The following is a 19,699-nucleotide window of genomic DNA, read 5'->3' on the forward strand; positions in this document are numbered from 1 at the left end:
TCGGCGCCGTTGTTGTTGGACCCCTTAGAGTGCACGTCAGCCATGAAGCACTCACGCGAGGGGTGGTGGCTCCTGTTGTCGGAACCAACATCGGAGGCTGTCCCCATCACGCCCACGAACTCATTGTTCGCGGGTGGCACAATCATGGACCGTGCTAGGAGACGACCGTAAGTCGCCGCGGTGTTGCGCAGGCCAAGGGGCCACTCCTCCGAAGGAGGTCCCGTGGTGCGCGCCCGACGGCTCACCACCATTCTGGCGGTGGAGCCGGAGGCGATGGGGTGAGCGGGCAGGATGAGGAGAGAAATCAGCTCGATTCCCTCTCCCGTGGCGAGGAAGTCCAGGCTCCCGAAGCGGACGTGGGAGCCGGGAGCGAAGCCAATGTCGCGGTTGGCCATCCGAAGCCAGTGATGATCGTCGTACGCGCAAAGGTCCCCTACCTGGCACGCCAACTGTCATTGTCAAGAATTACGAGTCAAGACTACGGCAAGTGAATTTGTTTTCTATGCGCGTATGGCTCGGATGGTTGCGCGAGAGGACACGGGGTTTATACTAGTTCGGGCAGGAATAGCCCTACGTCCAGTGTGGGATGCTGCTCGTGTTACTCACGCAGAGTTTGTAGTAGGGGTTACAAACGGGCGAGAGAGGGAAGCTGGTCCCAAGTCTCTATGGGTATGCACTGATGCTCGAATGGAAGGGTTGTGAGTTGGGCGTTTTAGTTGCTTGAGAGCCGTCCCTGTCTCGGGCCTCCTGGTCCTCCTTTTATAGCGCAAGGAGGGCACAAAAGTTACAATTGAGCCAGGACCCGAAGGGAAGTGAAGAAGGTGAGGAGGGAAGTAAAAGCGTAGGGAGAAAGGCCAGGCCCCCGGGGTCGTCGCCTTCCCCTCCGGTCTCTGTCCCCTGTCAACATGACCACCGGAGGGGGATGGTTGTCTGTCTCCGGTCGGCCGTTGTAGCCGGGCATGCAAGATATGCGTGGCGACCGTCCGCTGTAGCCATGCGTGATGATGATGATGTCTAGCCGCCGTTGTTGTGCACGTCGTGGAGGACGATCGACCTCTGTAGCCTCACGTGCCGACCGGGAGGTGCGGCCAACATGCCCCTGCTGCCAAGCCGTGCGGGAAACCGGGCGGCGCTCCCTCCGTTGCTAGGCGGCGTGGGCAATGAGTGCCCTACGACGAACGCCACAGGGGAGAGTTAGGACGATGCCGTTGTAGCCCCGTGCGGTCGTGGCTACAGTGTACAACCCGAAGACTGTGGCGGGTCACGTCGAGGAGCGCGGGCGCCTTTCTGCGCGTTAGAGCCGCATTCCGGGTAGGCGCCCCACAGGTCGCATTTATGGTGAGATCGGTGGGGGCCCACGAGATCCGCACTCTCGTCTGTTGGTCCGCGCCCGCCCTCGGGCGAGGCGAATCCCTGTCTTGTGGGCCCGGATGCGCCCGACCCCTAGCGCTTGGGGTCGGGCGAGGCGGAGCCTTGCGGGGAGGGGTCGGGCCCATCTGACCCCTTGCGCCCGGGGTCGAGCGAGGCGAAGCCTTGCGGCGAGGGGTCGGGCGCGTCCGACCCTAGGACCATGGGTCGGGCGAGGCGGAGTGAAATATTTCTTGTACGTGCCAAGTCGGCTGAGGTTACTGTTGTCGCAGGTGGGCCCGGGCCCTTATAACCATTGTTTAAGGAGTATAAGGAGGTCGTTAACATTTCCCCCCAACACCATTCCTAGTGGCACGAGCTCTCAAATACATGACCTTCCAAGTTCCAAGCACTCCACCGTGCACCTTGTAGCGAACATGGCCCCATTGGTTCGTAGTTTGTGATTTTGGTGATTGAGTGACAACATAGTCATCGGGACTAATGGTTTGTCAAGGATATGCCTTGTAGAAAACTTTTCTAGGTCCCAAGTATGCAAACCAAACCATGGGTAAGGTCCAAATCATGGTATTCAAGTATGCAAACCAAACCATGGCAAGGTCCAAATCAAGGTATTTGGTATTCAAGTAACCAAGCCATGGCCCATCGGAGTAAGCATCGGAACAATTGGTCCAATGGGGAAATCAATTGAATTCCAAGAAGCACCAGATGATCCAACGGTGGAAATTTTAGTAGTGTTGGGGCAATTCTCAGGAAAGGCAGGAATTGACCTATAGCACCGGATGTTCCGATGCCCTATGGAGGTGACCCTCGAATGAAGCATATTTACTTTGAGAAGTTTCAAAGAGATTTTGGCCAGAAAACCATCAGCATCAGATGATGCGATGGGGGCATCGGATGAAGTGTCGGATGAATTCTCGAAGAAGTTGGGCACAAGGGAGCCAACGGCTAGTTGCACCGGATGTTCCGATGCTACCTAGAAATAGACCATCAAAACATCCGATGGTATACTTTAACTAGCTGTTGGAGCAATGGCTCTTTAAGCTCTTGAGCTATTTATACCCCCTCCATTTGGCCATTTGGAGTTGCTGGATGATGTTGAAGTGTGCAGGAGTTCATTAAAGACAAGAACACATCCTGATCCAAACCACCAAAAGTGCTTAAGTGATCCATCAAAAGCTTAGCACAAACTTAGAAAAATGATTAGTGCTAGGATAGACTAGAGAAGAGAGAGTGCAAGGTGTGCCTACCTTGTGATCAGGTTCTAGAGTGAACCACCTTTGTACAAGATGTGCCAGTGTCTTGGAGTCTTAGTAGCTCACCGGCAAGTCATGAGCGAATGACTTTATGTGTTTATCGAGTGCTGTTTGTTTGTGGGAAGAAGGCAGTGACTGCACTTTGGTACATTTTACAATATTGCAATGCGCATACAAGTATGTATTCGTGTGCACTATTATGCCACCAGCTTGAAATAATTCACTGCCTCCTTCGCGAAACTTGTTGGGTATTTGTAGAATCTTCCTTAACCTCGAAGAGTCATCTTCTCTGCACAAAGCATCGCAATTGCGATAATCATTTCAAAATACTAAGTTATTGTTTGATTGTGGCTGGGTGTCAAACTGACTATCTTTTTGCATGTTGATAGCATGAAATCAGTTACAATTTAATTGGATGCACCATGAAGTTATTGGTCCTTTGGCATGTATGAATAATTGATCAGTAGCAACTAGTCAAAACGCTAATTGGTCACCGAAGAAGTAATGCACTAAAAGGAAGGCACATTTGAAATTTAGGCATGGTCTTCAACTTCCAATCATGTTAAGGGGAAGTAAAGCAAGTTAAAAATGTCAGTATTATCTGAAAAAGGAAAATATCAATTCAATAGAATAGTCACTTAAGGGAAAATTTTGTTTTGAATATGTGAAATGGACATAATAGAAGAGAATGGTCACAGAAATGGCATAATATCTCTCCAGGCTCAGTTATAAACATCATAGTTGCAGTTGGTATGCAAAATGCAGAACTCTCTTCCAATCACAGGGAGATAACTGCCATGATGTAGCTGTATTAATGGGAGAAAGTATTAATATCCCAGCCTCCACATCCATTTGATGTAAAAATAAAATAGTAATATATCTCTCATGATTATCAAATATAAATAAATGTCTGGTATAGAATTTATACTGCCTTTAACAACTTGCATCAGAGCCTGTATGGTAACTCAGACCTTGATCAACGATCAACATAGAAGGAAAATAGCATTTCCATATTATAGTAAATGAGGCAAACATGTCCCTACATTAGACAGGATATGGAATCAACACTAGATTAATTGAAATGATTCTAATAAAAACCCAAACTTTTTATGCTACTAACCTGGTACTTAATGTTTTGACAGCTCACTGATTTCTACAAATGAATGGCATATTTCCATGTCTTTGGTTTCAATAACTTGGCACCTGGTAATCGCTGATGTTAGGATTTATCAATAGAAATCTAGAGTATAACATGAAAAACGTGTGCGTCAAGCAGATTCGAGTATGCATATTAAAATATACAACTACCGAATTGCAAAGAGAAAAACTCCAGTTCTTTATGAAACAAAAACAGAAATAGTACATTTTTGTGCATCTAAAGGCGTGAAGTTAGCCAAAAACATTAAAAGAAAGGTACCACACAGTAGGCTCCTGGGACCTTTTATTTAGTCCACATTTTGTCCTTTAGACAGCAAAATTCAATTAAATTGATAAGTAAAAACCTTCGTTGCATTGGCAACTTGGCATCTCTATTTGAGGTGTAACATTAGGGAAATAGAAAAATATCAGTTCAATGCAAATTGAAAACAATCTATAGTCGTGTTCTTAATTGTCCAAGTGGGGAGGGATCACTTGGATTTTTTAAATTTCGTATTGTGCAATGGGACACTCTTCATGCTTTTTTAGTGATTGCTGAGTTCTTTCCACTATTCTTGTCAATAATTTCTGGGCACAGTTCACACCTAGCTATAGTCTATAGACGCAAATACTAGTAGCAGTTCACAGAATAAAGATGAACTGAAGACAGAAGTGGAGGACCAAAGATAATCTATTTTTCCTTACATATCAGTCTCGTTAAGCAGCTTCTTTAGTAGTCATATCTATTTAGAAATTCGAAATGGATAATTAAGTAATACAACTTGACATGATTATACCAAGGCACCAAAATTCTGTGGTCGTGTGCTGCACCTTTCTCTAATGTAAAAATAATCACACCATATCGTTCAAACTACTGTATGGATGCTTTAAGGCGACTGGTATATATATTTCTAGAATGCGGGGTCTCAGGTTGAAGAGGATAATAAACATGAGCAGATTTATGCATTTGATGGTGAAACGACAAATGAGTTTGGTGGGTACCTTCGTAACGAGCATCCAATTTTTTATGAATGAGGTTGTCCAGTCTCTTCTTCAGGGATGAAGGAAGCGACTGTATACCTGGACATGATTTAATGAAAAGATGACGGAGAGATGAGTATGCTTGTGGCCCATCGGGCAAGGATGCCAGTCTTTTGCAACCGTTAAGATTGAGGCGTTCCAGGGTTGAAAACTCTCCCAAGCAAGATTTCAGTGATCTCAACTCTGGGCATACCCAAATATGTAGTGTTTGGAGTCCATCCAGCTGGCCTGATAGGAGTTGGAGTTTGCCACACCAAGAAATATGTATTTCCCTGAGGGATGGGGGAAGGTTGAGAACCTCTGACAAGCTTTCGCACCGCTGTATATATAGAGATTCAAGACACGGAAGTAGTAAGTGATCCCGGGCCGATGATGACAGCTTCGGTGCAGCGCTGGGCCCTTGATTGAATGTTGGCTCGTCCTGTTGCTCTCCGAATATGGACTTAAGCTCAGGGCAGCCGCGCAAATCCATCTTCTTGAGAGATGCGGGGACGTTGAAGACCTCTACCAGACTTTCACAATCCCATATGCGTAGAGACTCGAGACGGGGCAGAACTTGGCTCCTTTCTGATATTGGTTGGCCAGGAGCAGCTTTCGCGTACCCAATCAGACCCCTGCACTCCTGAATGGAAAGGCGCCTCAAGGATACCAAGATCTGGAACTCTTTTTCTGGCCAGTAGACAAGCGCATGGTTGATCCTCTCAATTACCAAATATTGGAGCTGGACAAAACATGTCCATAGTGCCAGTGGAATTGAGGGGAACAGAAAGTTGCAGCCTCTTAGCTGCAGACGTGTCAGAGGGGATTTATTATTATTGGCGTCCACCAGCTCAAAGGCACTATGCACAGTTGGTAAAGTAGTTTCTGTGTCTTCGACTGATAACGCCAGTTCGGACAATGAGTTAATAATTCTAGGCACCATTATTGCTGTCAGTTGGCTGCCATTTATTTTTAATACACCGAGCTTTGGTGCTTCTATCACCCCCGGTAGAGTTGTCAACTTCGGACATTTCTCAACACGCAGAGTCTCAAGGTCAGGGAATATCTGCTGTTCACCATGAGTTGCTTCCGTCATCCCCAAGCTCTTAAAACTATCTAAGTCTTCTAACAAGAGCTTCTTTAAGTTTGGAAATGCTGACCATGCTGTAACATCACTATGGTCAAATGATACTCCCTGAGATGTAGCTGATGGTAATGCTGCCAGTTCGGGGCACGTTTCGATTGATAACTCTTCAAGATTTGGAAATATTGTATCTCCTTGATCTGCTTCCGTTGCCTCCCAGCTCTGAAAGTTGTCCAACCGACACAATCTAAGTACCTTCAGTGCTGGAAAGGATGATCGTGCCTTTCCATAATCTCCACCACACAATGTTGTCAAGTCCTCTGATTTTAGCACCTTCGGTGCTGCTCCGAGCTCAGGTCCTTCTGGCAGTGTTGTCAACTCTTCACATCCGCCAATTGATAAAATTTCAAGCTGAGGAAATATTATCTGCTGCCCTTGAGTTGCTTCAGCAGCGCCCCCCCACCTCTGAAACTTTGCTAAGCATTCTAATTCGAGTTCCTTCAGGACTGGAAATGCCGACCAAAGCTTCCTCTCGTCTTGCTCCTTGTAATCTCCACAGCACGATCCTCCGAGAAGTGCTGGCCCTGGTAATGCTGTAACCTTTCCACAATCTCTAATAAACAACTTCTCAAGTTGAGGAAACATTATCTGTTCTCCTTGGACCCAGTTTACTTCACACCATCTATCAAATTCCGGCAGTTCGTCCAGCCTAAGCTCCTTCAGATTAGGAAAGTGAAAGAATGTACCACCACTGCACAAGCTTTCCAGTTTTTTCAATCTTTCCAGACGAAGAACTTGTAGAGCTGGTACACTCCCAAGTGGAGGAAGCTTATTGGACTTGTTACAGTCAGAAAGATGAAGCTCCACCATTTTTGTCAGCGTACCCATCCATGTTGGGAAACTGGTTCCTTGGTAATGCTCAATCCTCAGAGCCTCTAGTCCAGGAGGAGCTTCGAGACCCTCCAGCACCTTATGACAATGTTGTTTCTCCTCCTCACTAGCTGTCCACCTTAATGACAATTCCCTGAGCTCCTTTTTATTTCCAAGATTGGCCTGTTTTGCATCTGCTGCATTTGTCACATTTTCGAGTTGACTAAGCAGTAGTGGACCACCAAGGTTGTTTAAATGCTGCAGCTCTGCAATACTACTGCAATCAGGGCCTGTACCAACTACAAAATTTGTAAGTGTTTGTAGGGAGGTGAGATGTCCAACCTCTGGTGGCATGCGCTTCAACACCCAACATCCGTGAGTGTAGAGGTGACGGAGGGCAGTCATGTACTTTATTCCCTTTGGAAGCCGGCCAAGTTTGCAACAGTGCGCAACATTCAGCGTTTGCAGATTGTACAAAATGCTGATATCTTCCGGAAGTGCCACTATATCACTACACGAGATATCAAGATACCTCAAGAGATGTAGCTGCTTTGGTTTCAGTAGGATTGTGCTCTTATCCTGCCGAAGTTCCAATGCACGCAGAGAGCTGTATTTTGCGAGATGCTGCAGGGAACTCCCTATGCGCCGACCACATAGTAGTGTTTGCATAGCTGGAGACCTTATATTCAGAGAATCATTCAAAACGGCCTCTGGCTCGTCACATGATAACAATATATGACGACAAGTGTTCTGAAAAAACTCATCACTCTGCTTTGGCTTCTCAGTTATGGTAGCAACTTCTTTGCCCATGACAGATAGTGCCACATCGTGCATAAGATCATGGATTTTACATGTACTTGTAGAGAAATATCTTCCCCCTTTGACTTGCTTCACATCTTGAAAGAATGACCTTGAGACCAGCTCACTGAAAATCTGTTTACCAATTGTTTCATGATGAACATCTTTTTGTTCGGGAATAAAGTCATTTGCCATCCATAGTTGGATCAGCATTTCCACGTCAATCTCATGGTCCTTGGGAAACACAGCACAGAAAGCGAAGCACTGCTTCATGTGTGATGGCAGGTCATCGTAACTGAGCTTGAGAATAGGCAGGATTTGATCGTCCTTGTTATGGGCGATGCTTTTGCTAAGCACAGCCTCCCATTCTTTGGTTGTCTTGCCACGTAGTACAGATCCTAGTGCCTTCGCTGCCAATGGAGACCCCGCACATCTCTCAACAACATCATCAACCAAGCCAGCTAAATCAGCTGGTTTTCTCTCTTGCGAAATGAATGTTTTAGCCTCAATAATTTCCTTGATGAATTTATTGTCCAAACGTGCAATGCCATGTTCTTCAACTGTACCCATGAGTTGAGCTATTTCTTTATCACGGGTTGTCGTTAGTATGGCGCTACCAACATCACCATGTTTAAGACAGGCATTCAGCTTGTTCCACTTGTTAGCATCCTTATTCCAGACGTCGTCCAATACAAGAAGGTACCTGTTACAAATAATCATGCCATTAGTGCGTTTCTATTTGAGTACGTTTTTTTCTTAAGTTATGTGAATGCCACAAGAGGAAGCGTAAATGGTATGTGAGATGTGCAAGTTCCGTGCATATCCAAGAGGGAAACTTGCTAGCGGTGAGGCGTTGTTGTCTTCTTGATCTAAGTTTGAAGTTGAATTTTGTGTATGTAGTTTGCATGCGCTTTACTTGTCCTTTTCAATTACATGTTATTATCAAGGGCAATGCACATATTTTGAGCGTGTGCGAGGAAACAAAACCCGTGTGCGTGTTTGAGATGAGTGAATCAACATCAATTTAATAAATTCTAAAAGTACCTCTTTCCAGCGAGTTCTCTCTGAAGGTTCTGCAAGGCATTCTCCAGGTTGCTCTCAGAAGCGTTGCAGATCTTGTTGGCAAGGTTACAAATATCGAAATCATCTGACACGCAGACCCACTTCAGCAGTTGGTGGAAATGCTTCTTCACTTCAGGATCATTATAGATGAGCTGAGCTAGGGTGGTCTTACCCAACCCACCCATTCCAACAATGGGAACGACCATCGGATCCTTATTGTTAGCTTGTTCTTTGACCAACATTCTAACAATCTTTTGCTTCTCTTCATCTCTGGATCTGCTGACAATCTCTGGGTCAACCATGGTGGAGTCATTCTCACGCAGATAGTTTATCTGGACCTGCGCTTGTGGCTGTTTGTCGAACCGAAAGTCGCGCATCTGCTTGACAAGGGCCTCAATATTGCGCACAATCTTGCAAAGCTTGTTGCCCATCCTGTAACGGAACATGATGCGGTTGCCCATCCCGAGCTTGATGTAGCGCCCCTCTTTCTTGGCTTGACGACGGAGGGCCTCATAGTTGAATTCATCGAAGACTTGGATGGCCTCGTACGCCGCCACCTTAAGCTCCTGAAGCCAGGGTCTGATTGCTTCTCTGGAGGTTGCCTGCTTCTCTGCGTCAGTGATCCTTTCCAGGATGGCCGGCAGCATGACCTTGAGCTTCTTGTGCTGCTCCTCCATGCCCTCCATCACCTTGTACTGGTCCAGGAGGTAGCTGGACGCCTTCTCCATCACGAGGGACAGCAGTGGCCTGACCACCATGCTGCCCACAAGCTCGGCCATTGGAGCAGTCAGAGCTCACGAGAACGCACGCTGAGAAATGAGAAGACAGGGAAACACTTTGGAGTGGAGAAGAGGATGGTCTGCGGAAGCGCTTTGGAGACCAACGCCAAGCACTGACCTTCTTGGGGCGCTTAATTTATTGGTTGCATCGAAAGCCGTAATACAAAATGGCGCTCGCCTAAAATAATTGTTTTAGCTGCTAGATCTGAAGTTGACAAATCGACTTGCTTTCCGCTCATGTAGCAGCTCACCAATTGGCATTCTTTTTGGACATTGAGCCAATTGGCATTCTTTTTTGGACGTTGAGAGCCAGCTGACAAGATAACATGGAGACACCGATCCACGAGTCAACTATATATATTTTTCGAACACAAACTTGATTTTATTAGATTACCCGTATTACAAAATACTTATATTTATATTTTGTATCACATTAAAATCGTATTAATAGAGAATTCATTAGTCAAATGCTTGTCCTAATAAAATAAAATACACCTTGTTATTCCAAACCAGGGAGAGTCACGTTAACACCTTGTTAATTTATTGGTTGCATCGAAAGCCGTAATACAAAATAATATCATCACGGCTTTCCATGTGCATTCTACAATGACCACGAGGGTACAGCCTGGTTCACGCCCGTTGTCAGATTTCTGGCGCCACTTCTGTGGATGGTAGTGCCTGATTAGGGCGAGCCAATGAGCTGGTATATGCATGTGTCGCCTTGTCACGTACCTAGGTGTTGCACGGTTACTGTCACGTACTATCAGTCATGATAACAAATAAAACAAAAAGCTAAGGACCTCTTTGAAAGAAATCTCAAAACATAGGAATAGGAAAAACGTAGACATTTCCAATTCTAGAGGGATTGAGAATGTAGGAAAGTTTGCAATTGTGTATTTAGATGCAACGTAGGAAAAAAAAACAAATGAGAAGGGAGAGATAGACACAAAGAAAAGTTTCCAAGAGGTTAGACCTCATGTTAGATTTCCTGCAAAATTTTTATGGACTGAACCATTCCAGAGGAATTTGGAAGGATTAAAAGGTTGACCAATCCTTTGTTCCAAAGAGACACATAGGAAAAATTCCTATAGGATTCAAATCCTACAAAATTTCTACATGAATCCTATGGTCCAAAGGGGGCCTAAGAGGGGTCGGGCGCCATGCGAGAGATTGGGCTCGGATGAGAGGTTCGGAGGAGGAAGGAAGGGATGAGTAAGAAAAACCTTGAGCTCAAATACTAGACAACACGCATCTCACATCTCTTAAAACTAGACAAATTAACCCTTTTTACCTAGTCAAAGCAATTTAGTGATTTCACTGATGTACCAATGGGTCTCACAGGTTATAATTGGCCTCAGTAGCTCACCAATTAGCATTCTTTTTGGACCAATGGGTCTCACAGGTTATAATTGACCTCAGTAGCTCACCAATTAGCATTCTTTTTGGACGTTCAGAGCCAACAGACAAGATAACATGGAGATACTGGTTGACAAGTCGACTATATATATTTTTTGAACACAAACTTGATTTTATTAGATTACCCATATTACAAAATACTTATAATTATATTTTGTGTCATATTAAAATTGTATTAATAGAGTATTCATTGGTCAAATGCTTGTCCTAATAAAATAAAATACACCTCGTTATTCCAAACAAGGGGAGAATCACGTTAAAAACACGCCAGCGAGGCATCTTGTCTTGAAGTTCTAAATCCCAATATACGATATCATCACAATAACAAATCAAGCCACTTGAGCCGACCTCGAGGCTCGACCGCCCAAAAACTGAACACTTGCACTACCGAAAAAATTGGTCAAGTACCCATTCATAACCCGTCTCTCGTACAACCGGTACTAACAATTATTCTAATAGTATTAGAGGAGGTCCTTTAAGTACCGGTTGAAATAATCAGTACTAAAGGGCATGTCACGCCATATACGGAGCGGTTGTTTTTTCCTCCTTTCCTTATTTTTTGTTTCTTTATTCTATATTCATATTTCGTATTTGTTTCCTTTACTTATACTAGTTCTAATACGCTATTATGTAAAGTTCTATTTATCTTTAATATAACATTTGAGATATATATATATATATATATATATATATATATATATATATATATTGCTTGTGCTACAGACAGACAGACGTACATACATACATACATACATACATACATACATACATATTGTGCATACACATATCGTATGTATTATCCCGAACCCGACTCCTCAGGGTGCACTAGATTTGATCCATCATTATGAAACTCCCCCGCAGGATTTGTGACCTCGTCTAGAAGAAATCCACATAGTTGTTCTTGTATTCCCCTGAAAACTTCGGTCTCGAGGAGTTTATCCTTCCTGGTCATTATCTGTGTCATTGGCAAATGAATTAGAAATACTTAATCTAAATTTTTTGAACAATTGAAATTTTTTTGAAGTATAAGCAAATGAATTAAAATACTTAATCTATTTTTTAAGTATTTACGCATGGATTGATTTTTAAAGTATAAGCAAATGAATTGAAATACTTAATTTTTCTACAAAGTATATACATATGGATTGGTTTTTGAAGTACAAGCAAATGAATTGAAATACTTAATATAATTTTTCTAAGTATATACACATGGATTGGTTTTTAAAGTATAAGTAAATGAATTTAAGTATATACATATGGATTGGTTTTTGAAGTATAAGTAAATGGATTGAGTTTTGAACAATATACACATGAATTAATTTATTGTTGAGAATTTTGTATACGTACGATTAATTGTCTGGTGATACGGTTCAGACCCATAAAAGCGTGGATGGTGTCACAAACTAGTTCTAATACACTGTCATATCCTGTGCCGAGATCGCCAACACAATGTCAGCACCTTTCTCTTCTAAGTACAACATAAGTACCTCCTAATTAGGACGTATAGGAGTGTACAATTTTTATTAGTGGAGACAATCCGGTAAATTATTGTATCTTCCCCTAAGCATTTCGGGAACGGCTCGAGCCCAGTAGGTTTCGTGGTCAGGAAAACTAAGTCCGAAAAAAATCAGGTCAGCCTGAGCCCAACCTAAAAACTCAGTCCGATAATGTTTATGGGACTTTCGAGGGTACAATTTTTCAGCTCGCAACGAACGGAGCTTTTTTTTTTCAGCTCCGTCTGAGCCCGACCCAGCTTGCAAAATGCTCAGGTCGAATCTTCCCAACTAAATATGGGTACCAGGATTTAAAGGGGTGGTGTCATGCCGTGCACCGTACCAACGATTCTATCGCCCCTAAAATGGTGTCGGAAAGTCTATCTAACCACCCAATGTTTTATAGTTCGACCATACGCAACACTCTTAAGGAAAGAAATGGTTTCGCCACATCGTTGTAAAAGAATATTTAAGTGGAAAGCAAGGTAAAAACAATTGAACTGGGCCTGCACACCTCCTTGGTGTGGGGCAGCGGTTGGCCCATCAAAACCTGGTGAGCCCAATGCCCCCATCAAAACTGAAACTTAGCACTCAGCGATTCCCTAGCATAATCTTACACCAGTTTTCAAGAGGGTAGCAAAATTCCCTTCAAATTCGATATTTTAAAACCGAAAATAATATCCGTTCTTATGCTGGTCTATTTGGTTGGCCGAATAAAAGATTATACAACTCACAAAATTTAGCTTCTAATTCATGTTGACTTCCATGAAGTACCACCCCACTTTGCCAGCCTGAAATTGTGAACACAAGTCAGATTTTTGTACGGCCACATTTGACTTAAGCCAGGTAACTCAATTTTTGGGATTTAAGTCAGATTTTTGTAAGGCCCTAATTTCTAACCCTAATTGCTTGGATATCTGCTAACTGCTAAACAAACAATCCTGCACATGCAGACGAGACGACGACGACCGAGGCTGCGCTGCGATGGAAGACAAAAAACAGTGTGAACCTGCTGCAAGGCCGGCTGTGCTGTGCGTTCCCATCCAAAGTGAATCGAATCCAATTAAAAAACTTGAACAAATGGAAAAAATAGTTTGATATTTGGATGGGGGAATCGGCATCGAAATTGATGGTGTCTGTTTTGGTTTGGGAAACTGTTGGTTCAATCGGGCCTTCACCTGTTGGTTGCACCCCTGCTACAAAAGTCCACCGCCAGATGACGGGCACCAAGAAATCGGGCCTTCATCGAAATTGGACTCCGGATCCACCAGATCGGCTATGCTGTATTGCTGTCCAAGATGACGGGCACGGCCGGGGGCGTGGGCGGGTCGCTGCCGTTGGTGTTGCTTGGGGAGGGTGATGAGTTGCCGCCGCCGGCACCTGCGCCTGGGCTGCTGCCGTTGTTTGTGGTGATTAGAATTCCAGACAATGCCAATACTGTTCAGACATGCATACTGATCGACATACTTTAGTGTTCATCTGATGATCGATTATATTCACTGAAGCAGCAGGATCGGAGTCGGAGATATAGCAGGGCCGTCGATCAGTTGTCGCGCATCTGTGGACCAGGCGCGGGCTAAGCTGGGCAACGTCGTCTCCATGCTCAGCTCCTTTACAGGCGACGAGGTCGAGAGCACCGGTACTGCTCCGTTCATGGACACGGTCGAGAGCACCAGGCGCGAGGTCCTGCAAGGTGTGGAGTACACCATTGCCCAGATCAAGGCCCTCAGCGAACGTCTTGATTCTGTCTGATGCCCATTAAATCCAACATTCAATTTTCAATGTGCAAAATATATGCGAATTCGATCGTAGATAAATCTGCAACATCGGTGTTGCTCTGCAATCTCTTGTTCTCGAGCTCGCATAAGAGATTTAGACATTGTACGACTCAAAACACTGAATATATCTAACTTTGCATTAGTTTATGAAGTTTTAAAACTGGAAGTATGCTATGCCAGGCGCTACTGTCCGCATAATTTAACTGAATGTGATTGAGTAATAATCATTCGTTTTCCTTTTACCTCTTCAAATAAATGTGCACAGCAAATCTATTGCGACTTGTTCCAGGGAAAAAAACTATTTTTGAAAGTGTTGCCCATTCCTAATTCTGCGGATGGCTGTAAGCTCGCCGGCTACCGGTCCATTTTATATCCCGACACGCCCATCCCTCATGTGCACGGCCCCACGACAACCTTATCATCTGCGACTTTGCCTCCTCCATTTTCTTCTCTTTCATTCTCTTTCCTCTCGTAGGCGAGGTGCGTGTCGCGGCTGCTCGGAGGCAGGTGGGGGTGCGCGGGCCAAGCGAGCTGCCCCGACTTCCGGCCCATGGCGAGCTTCAGCCCCCCACTGGCAGTGGCGGTGCTCGTTCCCTGGGGGCGAGCTCCCCGCAGGCAGCAGCGGCGCTAGGATGGACCGAGCATTCCCGTCGGCGGCGTGTGAGCCTCCGCGGCGAGCTCCCCCACGGGGAGCGGCGTCGCTAGGCCGGGTGTGCTCTCCTGCCAGGGGCGGTAGCGCGCGGGCCGCCGTGGCAAGCTCCCCCGCTGGGAGCGCAGAGGCGAGCTTGCCTCCCACCGCCGTCAGGCCAATTTTCTTTTTCGTTTTTTTCCAAAAATTTTTGTCTAAAGTTTTGGTTCTAGATTTTTCTCGAATCTTTTTCTCTAAACTTTGTTCACAATTTTTTGTTTTCAGAACATCTTTCCTAAAATTTTTCTATATCTTTTTCAAAACTCTTTCCCCAAATGTTTGTTTTCAAAAACCTTTTCTTCTAGTTTTGTTTCACGGAAATCTGTTCACAAACTTTTGCATGCAAATATTTTTCTACGATCTTTTTGTCGCATAAATTTTTGTGTAAAAAATATTTTTTTATTAAGAACGGAGAAGGAGGGGATGCCGGATGCACGTGGAGTGGGTCAACCGGATGAAAACTCGTAATTTAGACCTTCTTTCCTCCTAATATGAGAAGGAGCTGGAGGAGCCATTTTTTTTCAACTTCTCTATATAAAATAGCTCCGACTACTCTAATGCTCTAAGGGTGGAACTATTTTTAACCAAACTGTTTGGTAGAGCTCCAACTGGAACTGTGGAAGAAGCTAGAGCCGGAACCCTGCGGGCCCTTGGACTGCCAGTTCCTCCGACCATAGCAATTTGACATTTGGTGCAAGTAGCGATCCTAGGCTCTTCTGTTGATGTTTATTTTCCGTTGTAACTTTAAAAGATTTTAAACTTATTAATTTGGCAATAAAGTGTTTTGTGCTGCTATTAACTTCTTTTTGAGGGAGTGCTTTGAACATTTCTGTGAAACGCAGTGCGAATTGATGCACTCACATCACATGACAGCAGAAGCAGAGCAATCCGGGTCCCTGGAAACACCCTACTTTGACAGGACAGGAGCACGAGAACCTAAAGAATCACACATAGTGCATGCTGTTGACTTGCAGAATCTCTGATTTAATCACTGTAGCTCCGATCATCAGAAACTTTGGTATGGCGCGAACAATTGGCAGCACGAGTTGCAAAAGATGAAACAGCGACCATAGCACTTGGCGATTCCCAGGACTGCTCTACCTGTCCATTGTACTACCATCCTCAAAGCTTGCTCTGTTCTTGCTTGTTTTCTTCTCCCAAATTCAGACGTTAAATCGATGGCAACTATTCCATATCTTTATTAAGGTGTGGAAGCCTTCATACGGGAGGAGCTGCAGCCTTAACCTTGAGGCCGTCATTGTTTCCCTGCAGCACGACGACGGCGATGCCGGCGTCCGACTTCTTGAACCTGTACCAGCGCGCGCACGCCACGAAGTACACGAGGTTCACCGCTGCCATGGCCGCGATAAGCAGGTAGTAGAGGTCCAATCGCCCCTGGTTGAGGTCCTGCGCCAGCCAGTCCGGCCGGCCGTCGCGCCCACCCGTCCTCTGATTCACCACCGTCACCATGAGCCCGCTGGCGTAGCTGGCGACGGCGAATCCCAGCGAGAGCACGGCGCCGGCGACGCTCCGCATGTTCTCCGGGAATTGCTTGTAGTAGAAATCCACCTGCCCGATCACCGCGAAAGCCTCCGACACCCCCGCCAGCACCTGCTGCGGCACCAGCACGAAACACGACGTCGAGTCCCCGACCCTGCGCCGGTGCCATTCCGCCGCCGCCGCCACGAGCATTGTGGCGATGGACATGACGATGCCGGTGCCGATCCGCTGAAACTGAGTGATGCCGCCCTCGCGCTTGGTCACCCGCTGTAGTGCCGGCACGAGAAGCCGGTCATACACGGGGAGCCACACCGTGAGCGCCAGCATGTTGAACACGACGAAGGAGCCCGCGGGGATCTGGAAACCCGACCGGCCGAGGTGCCGGTCCGTCTGCATGGCCTGGAGCACGTTGTACTTGCTCAGGTTGGTGAGCACAATGTAGTAGACGATCCCCGACGACCACACCGGGATCAGCCTGGCCAGGCACTTGACCTCCTCCACCTGCTGCAGCGTGCACAGCCGCCACGGGTTCGCTGCCGTTGAACCGTCCGCCGCGAGCTCGTCCTCGGGGGTGAGTACGGCGGCCTTGTCGAGGCAGACGAACTGGTCCGTGTAGGCGATCTTGGTGATGAGGTTGCTCCGGTGCGGCGGGTCGAAGAGCTCGCCGAGGGACGCGGGCGCCGGGAGGCGGCGCTTGCGGGCGGCGGCGACGAGGACCTGCGCGAAGCTGGTGAAGGGGCTGCCCTCGGGGCGGACGCGGACGTAGAGGGGCGTGCCCATGAAGAAGAGCGCGCAGGAGAGGCCCATGAGCGTGGCCGGGACGGCGAGGCCGAGCGCCCAGCTGACGCTGCTCTGGAGGTAGATGATGAACGTGGCGGAGATCATCATGGCGATGGTGAAGGTGAAGTAGTACCAGTTGAAGAAGCTGGTGATTCCTCTTCGTCCGGCCGGCGTTCGCGGGTCGAACTGGTCGGCGCCGAAGGCGAGGTTGCAGGGCCTGATTCCGCCGGCTCCCACGGCAAGCAGCCCGAAGGAGACGAGGAGCACGGCCATCTGTGTCGCGGAGGGCCCCGTGCCGTGCGGGTGGAGGGAGGGGACGGCGGCGGTGAGGGTGAGGAGGATCATGCCGACGAAGGAGGCGATGGAGGCGAGGCCGATGGTGGTGTAGCGGCCGAGGTAGGAGTCGCTGAGAAAGGCGCCGAGGATAGGGGCGAGGTTGACGGTGCCGTCCCAGAGGCTGAGCAGCGTGGCGGCGCTGGCGCTCTTCATGCCGTAGACGGTGGTGAGGTAGACGAGCAGGTTGGCCGTGGTGCCGATGGTGCCAAGCTTCTCGCATGTCTCGTTCCCTGTGCACACAACACATCGACATGTGATTAGCCATGCAATGCAATGCAATGCAAGCAACATGATCCAGCGATTAGCGAGCTCAAGGGGCAGAGGACGACGACGGACCTATAACGTAGGGCATGGACTTCCATCCCCGGTAGTTGTCGCCGGCGGCACCGTCGTCGTCGTCGGAGAGGTGCCTCTTCTTCATGTTATCGCCATCCGCGACGACGGCAAAGGCGTACGCCTTGTGCTCGTCCTCCGGCTTATCGCCGGTGGCGGCTTTGTCCATCATAATATCTGCCCTGCCCTCAATTAATTCTTGCTTGGCTCAGAATTGAAGACGAGAGGAGAGGCTATCCGATCTGCTGCTGCTGGGATGATTGTGTGGTAGGAATTGAGGAGGCGGTCTTTATAGACGACGTACGAACCAAGACAAGCCGACGCGCGAAAGCAGGCAGAGCCTTGCCGGGATGCAGCTGGGGAAGAGAAGATACCACCAAGGCTTGCTTGGTGTGTAGCGAGCTAGCAACTCCGTGTCGGCTAACAATCGTGCTCACTCCGTCCTGAAATTCAAGCCATCCTAAAGATTTTAGAACATATTATGCACCACTAGATTTTAGAACATATTATGCACCACTGAGTTAACAGTAGTTGTTATAGTTGCAGATAATAAGTAACTTATTTTTAGTAATAATCCACCAATCAAGCACTCTTATCTCGTTAGTTATAGAAAAAAATTAAATGACAATCATCAAATATGCATTGTATTTAAGGATAAATTTTGAATGCTTGGATGCCTTGTATTACAGGAGGATGGAGGGAGTACGTCCAAATTATTAAATATATGTACAGTACGCGGTAGAAATTAGAGCAACATGTATGCATCTGTCTCTCTACCTCCCACCACATGCATAATAGTAACGCACACGTGTATCTGCGGGATGTGTACACGTTTATCACGCGGGGCATATCCCAATCTCTATATAGTAACTCAATAGAATCTTCACTACTAGAAAACTGACGTCTACTACTGGTTCGTAACCCCCATCTAGTACCGGTTGTGCAACCGGTACTGCACAATCGGTACTAGAGGGGTCCCTTTAGTACTAGCTGAAATAAGCGGTACTAGAGGGGGAAAAAATAAAAAAAATGAAAATCCCCTACCCACCCCGCCCCCCACCCCCCACCCCCGCCGGCCCTCCCCACCGGCGGCCCCCAACGGCCGCCTCCCCGCCCCTCTCCTCCACCCACCCCCGCCATCCGGCCGCACCACCGCCGCCCCTCCTGAGCGCCTCCCAGCCCGGATCTAGCCCCTCCGAGCGCCACCGCCGGCTCCTCCCCACCCTCACCGGCTCCTTCACCCACCCCCACCATCCGGTCGCGCCTCCGAGTGCCACCGCCCCTCCAGAACGCCACCCCGCCCCTACAAGCGCCACCCCTCCCAAGTGCCGCCCCGCCCCGCCGCTCGCCGCCACTCCTCACCGCCGATGAGGGGCAAGCGGAGAGGGGAGGGGGAGGGGAGGCAGGAGGAGGGCCGGGTGCCGCCGGCCGCTAGCTCCTGCGCCGGTGAAAAATCTAGAGAGAGCAAGAAAGGAGAGAGAGAGGAGGGGGAGGCAAGCAGGAGGAGCGGGAGAGGAGGTGTTGGTGCAAGAGAGGAGGAGTTGGTGCGTGCGTGCGTGAGGAGCAGGAGGATAAGAAGGAGCTAGCTTGCGCGTTGGAATCTAAAAAAAGGCCAGTGGACGGGCATAGGCTTCCAGTACCGGTTGAGGACTTCCTCCGGTACTAGAGGTACAGTTGGTGCCTCTAACCGGTACTAAATCCTTTAATACCGGATGGAGGCACCAATCGATACTAGAGGGGCTCCGGGGGCTGTCTAGTTTGGAACCGGTACTAATGTTACAACCAGTACTAAGGCTAGGGATGAAAGGTCAGTTTTCTAGTAGTGCTTTTTCCTCGTATAAACACATACACTCACCTCTATAAATGTACATATACAAAATCTCTAGGAGAGACTGGGCTAGAATAATCAGGCGCATCATCTACCACTGAAAAAGTATAGCATCATTGATTATTATAATAAATTTAGAAAAATATATGCGTCCAGGACTTAAATCTGGATGAGCA

The 19,699-nt window shown here is 47.2% G+C and overlaps 2 protein-coding genes across 5 annotated transcripts; both read right to left on the bottom strand.

The window, feature by feature from the left end:
* Positions 1-2,052: 2,052 nt before the first annotated feature.
* LOC117846863 (putative disease resistance protein RGA3) lies at positions 2,053-9,496 on the bottom strand. Of its 4 annotated transcripts, XR_004638485.2 has the most exons (5): positions 8,575-9,495; positions 4,761-8,233; positions 3,742-3,824; positions 2,616-2,910; positions 2,053-2,502 (listed from the first exon to the last, which is right to left on the bottom strand). XR_004638485.2 is itself a non-coding variant. In XM_034727967.2 (4 exons), the coding sequence occupies exons 1-3, from the start codon at positions 9,369-9,371 to the stop codon at positions 3,775-3,777; spliced, it is 4,320 nt and encodes a 1,439-aa protein (XP_034583858.1). In that variant the 5' UTR covers positions 9,372-9,495; the 3' UTR covers positions 3,204-3,427; positions 3,742-3,774. The 4 variants fall into 4 exon arrangements, 3 of the variants coding, with proteins under 3 accessions (XP_034583858.1, XP_034583857.1, XP_034583859.1); XM_034727967.2 differs by lacking the exons at positions 2,053-2,502; positions 2,616-2,910 and adding an exon at positions 3,204-3,427; XM_034727966.2 differs by lacking the exons at positions 2,053-2,502; positions 2,616-2,910 and adding an exon at positions 3,204-3,660.
* Positions 9,497-15,594: 6,098 nt separating this feature from the next.
* Positions 15,595-18,755, bottom strand: LOC117850351 (protein NRT1/ PTR FAMILY 2.11). Its single transcript, XM_034732182.2, has 2 exons — positions 17,699-18,755; positions 15,595-17,592 (listed from the first exon to the last, which is right to left on the bottom strand). The coding sequence occupies exons 1-2, from the start codon at positions 17,865-17,867 to the stop codon at positions 15,965-15,967; spliced, it is 1,797 nt and encodes a 598-aa protein (XP_034588073.1). The 5' UTR covers positions 17,868-18,755; the 3' UTR covers positions 15,595-15,964.
* Positions 18,756-19,699: the final 944 nt, after the last annotated feature.

Source organism: Setaria viridis, chromosome 3, assembly GCF_005286985.2.
Source record: "Setaria viridis chromosome 3, Setaria_viridis_v4.0, whole genome shotgun sequence".
NCBI lineage: Eukaryota > Viridiplantae > Streptophyta > Magnoliopsida > Poales > Poaceae > Setaria > Setaria viridis.

What these genes read in the sequence shown, in the direction of transcription:
- LOC117846863 (XM_034727967.2), bottom strand. Translation starts at nt 9,371, where the DNA reads ATGGCCGAGCTTGTGGGCAGCATGGTGGTCAGGCCACTGCTGTCCCTC. An exon ending in AGAGAACTCGCTGGAAAGAG is followed by an intron (nt 8,234 to 8,574) that starts GTACTTTTAGAA and finishes TATTTGTAACAG; the next exon opens with GTACCTTCTTGTATTGGACG. An exon ending in ATTGGATGCTCGTTACGAAG is followed by an intron (nt 3,825 to 4,760) that starts GTACCCACCAAA and finishes AGCGATTACCAG; the next exon opens with GTGCCAAGTTATTGAAACCA.
- LOC117850351 (XM_034732182.2), bottom strand. Translation starts at nt 17,867, where the DNA reads ATGATGGACAAAGCCGCCACCGGCGATAAGCCGGAGGACGAGCACAAG. An exon ending in GTCCATGCCCTACGTTATAG is followed by an intron (nt 17,593 to 17,698) that starts GTCCGTCGTCGT and finishes TTGTGTGCACAG; the next exon opens with GGAACGAGACATGCGAGAAG.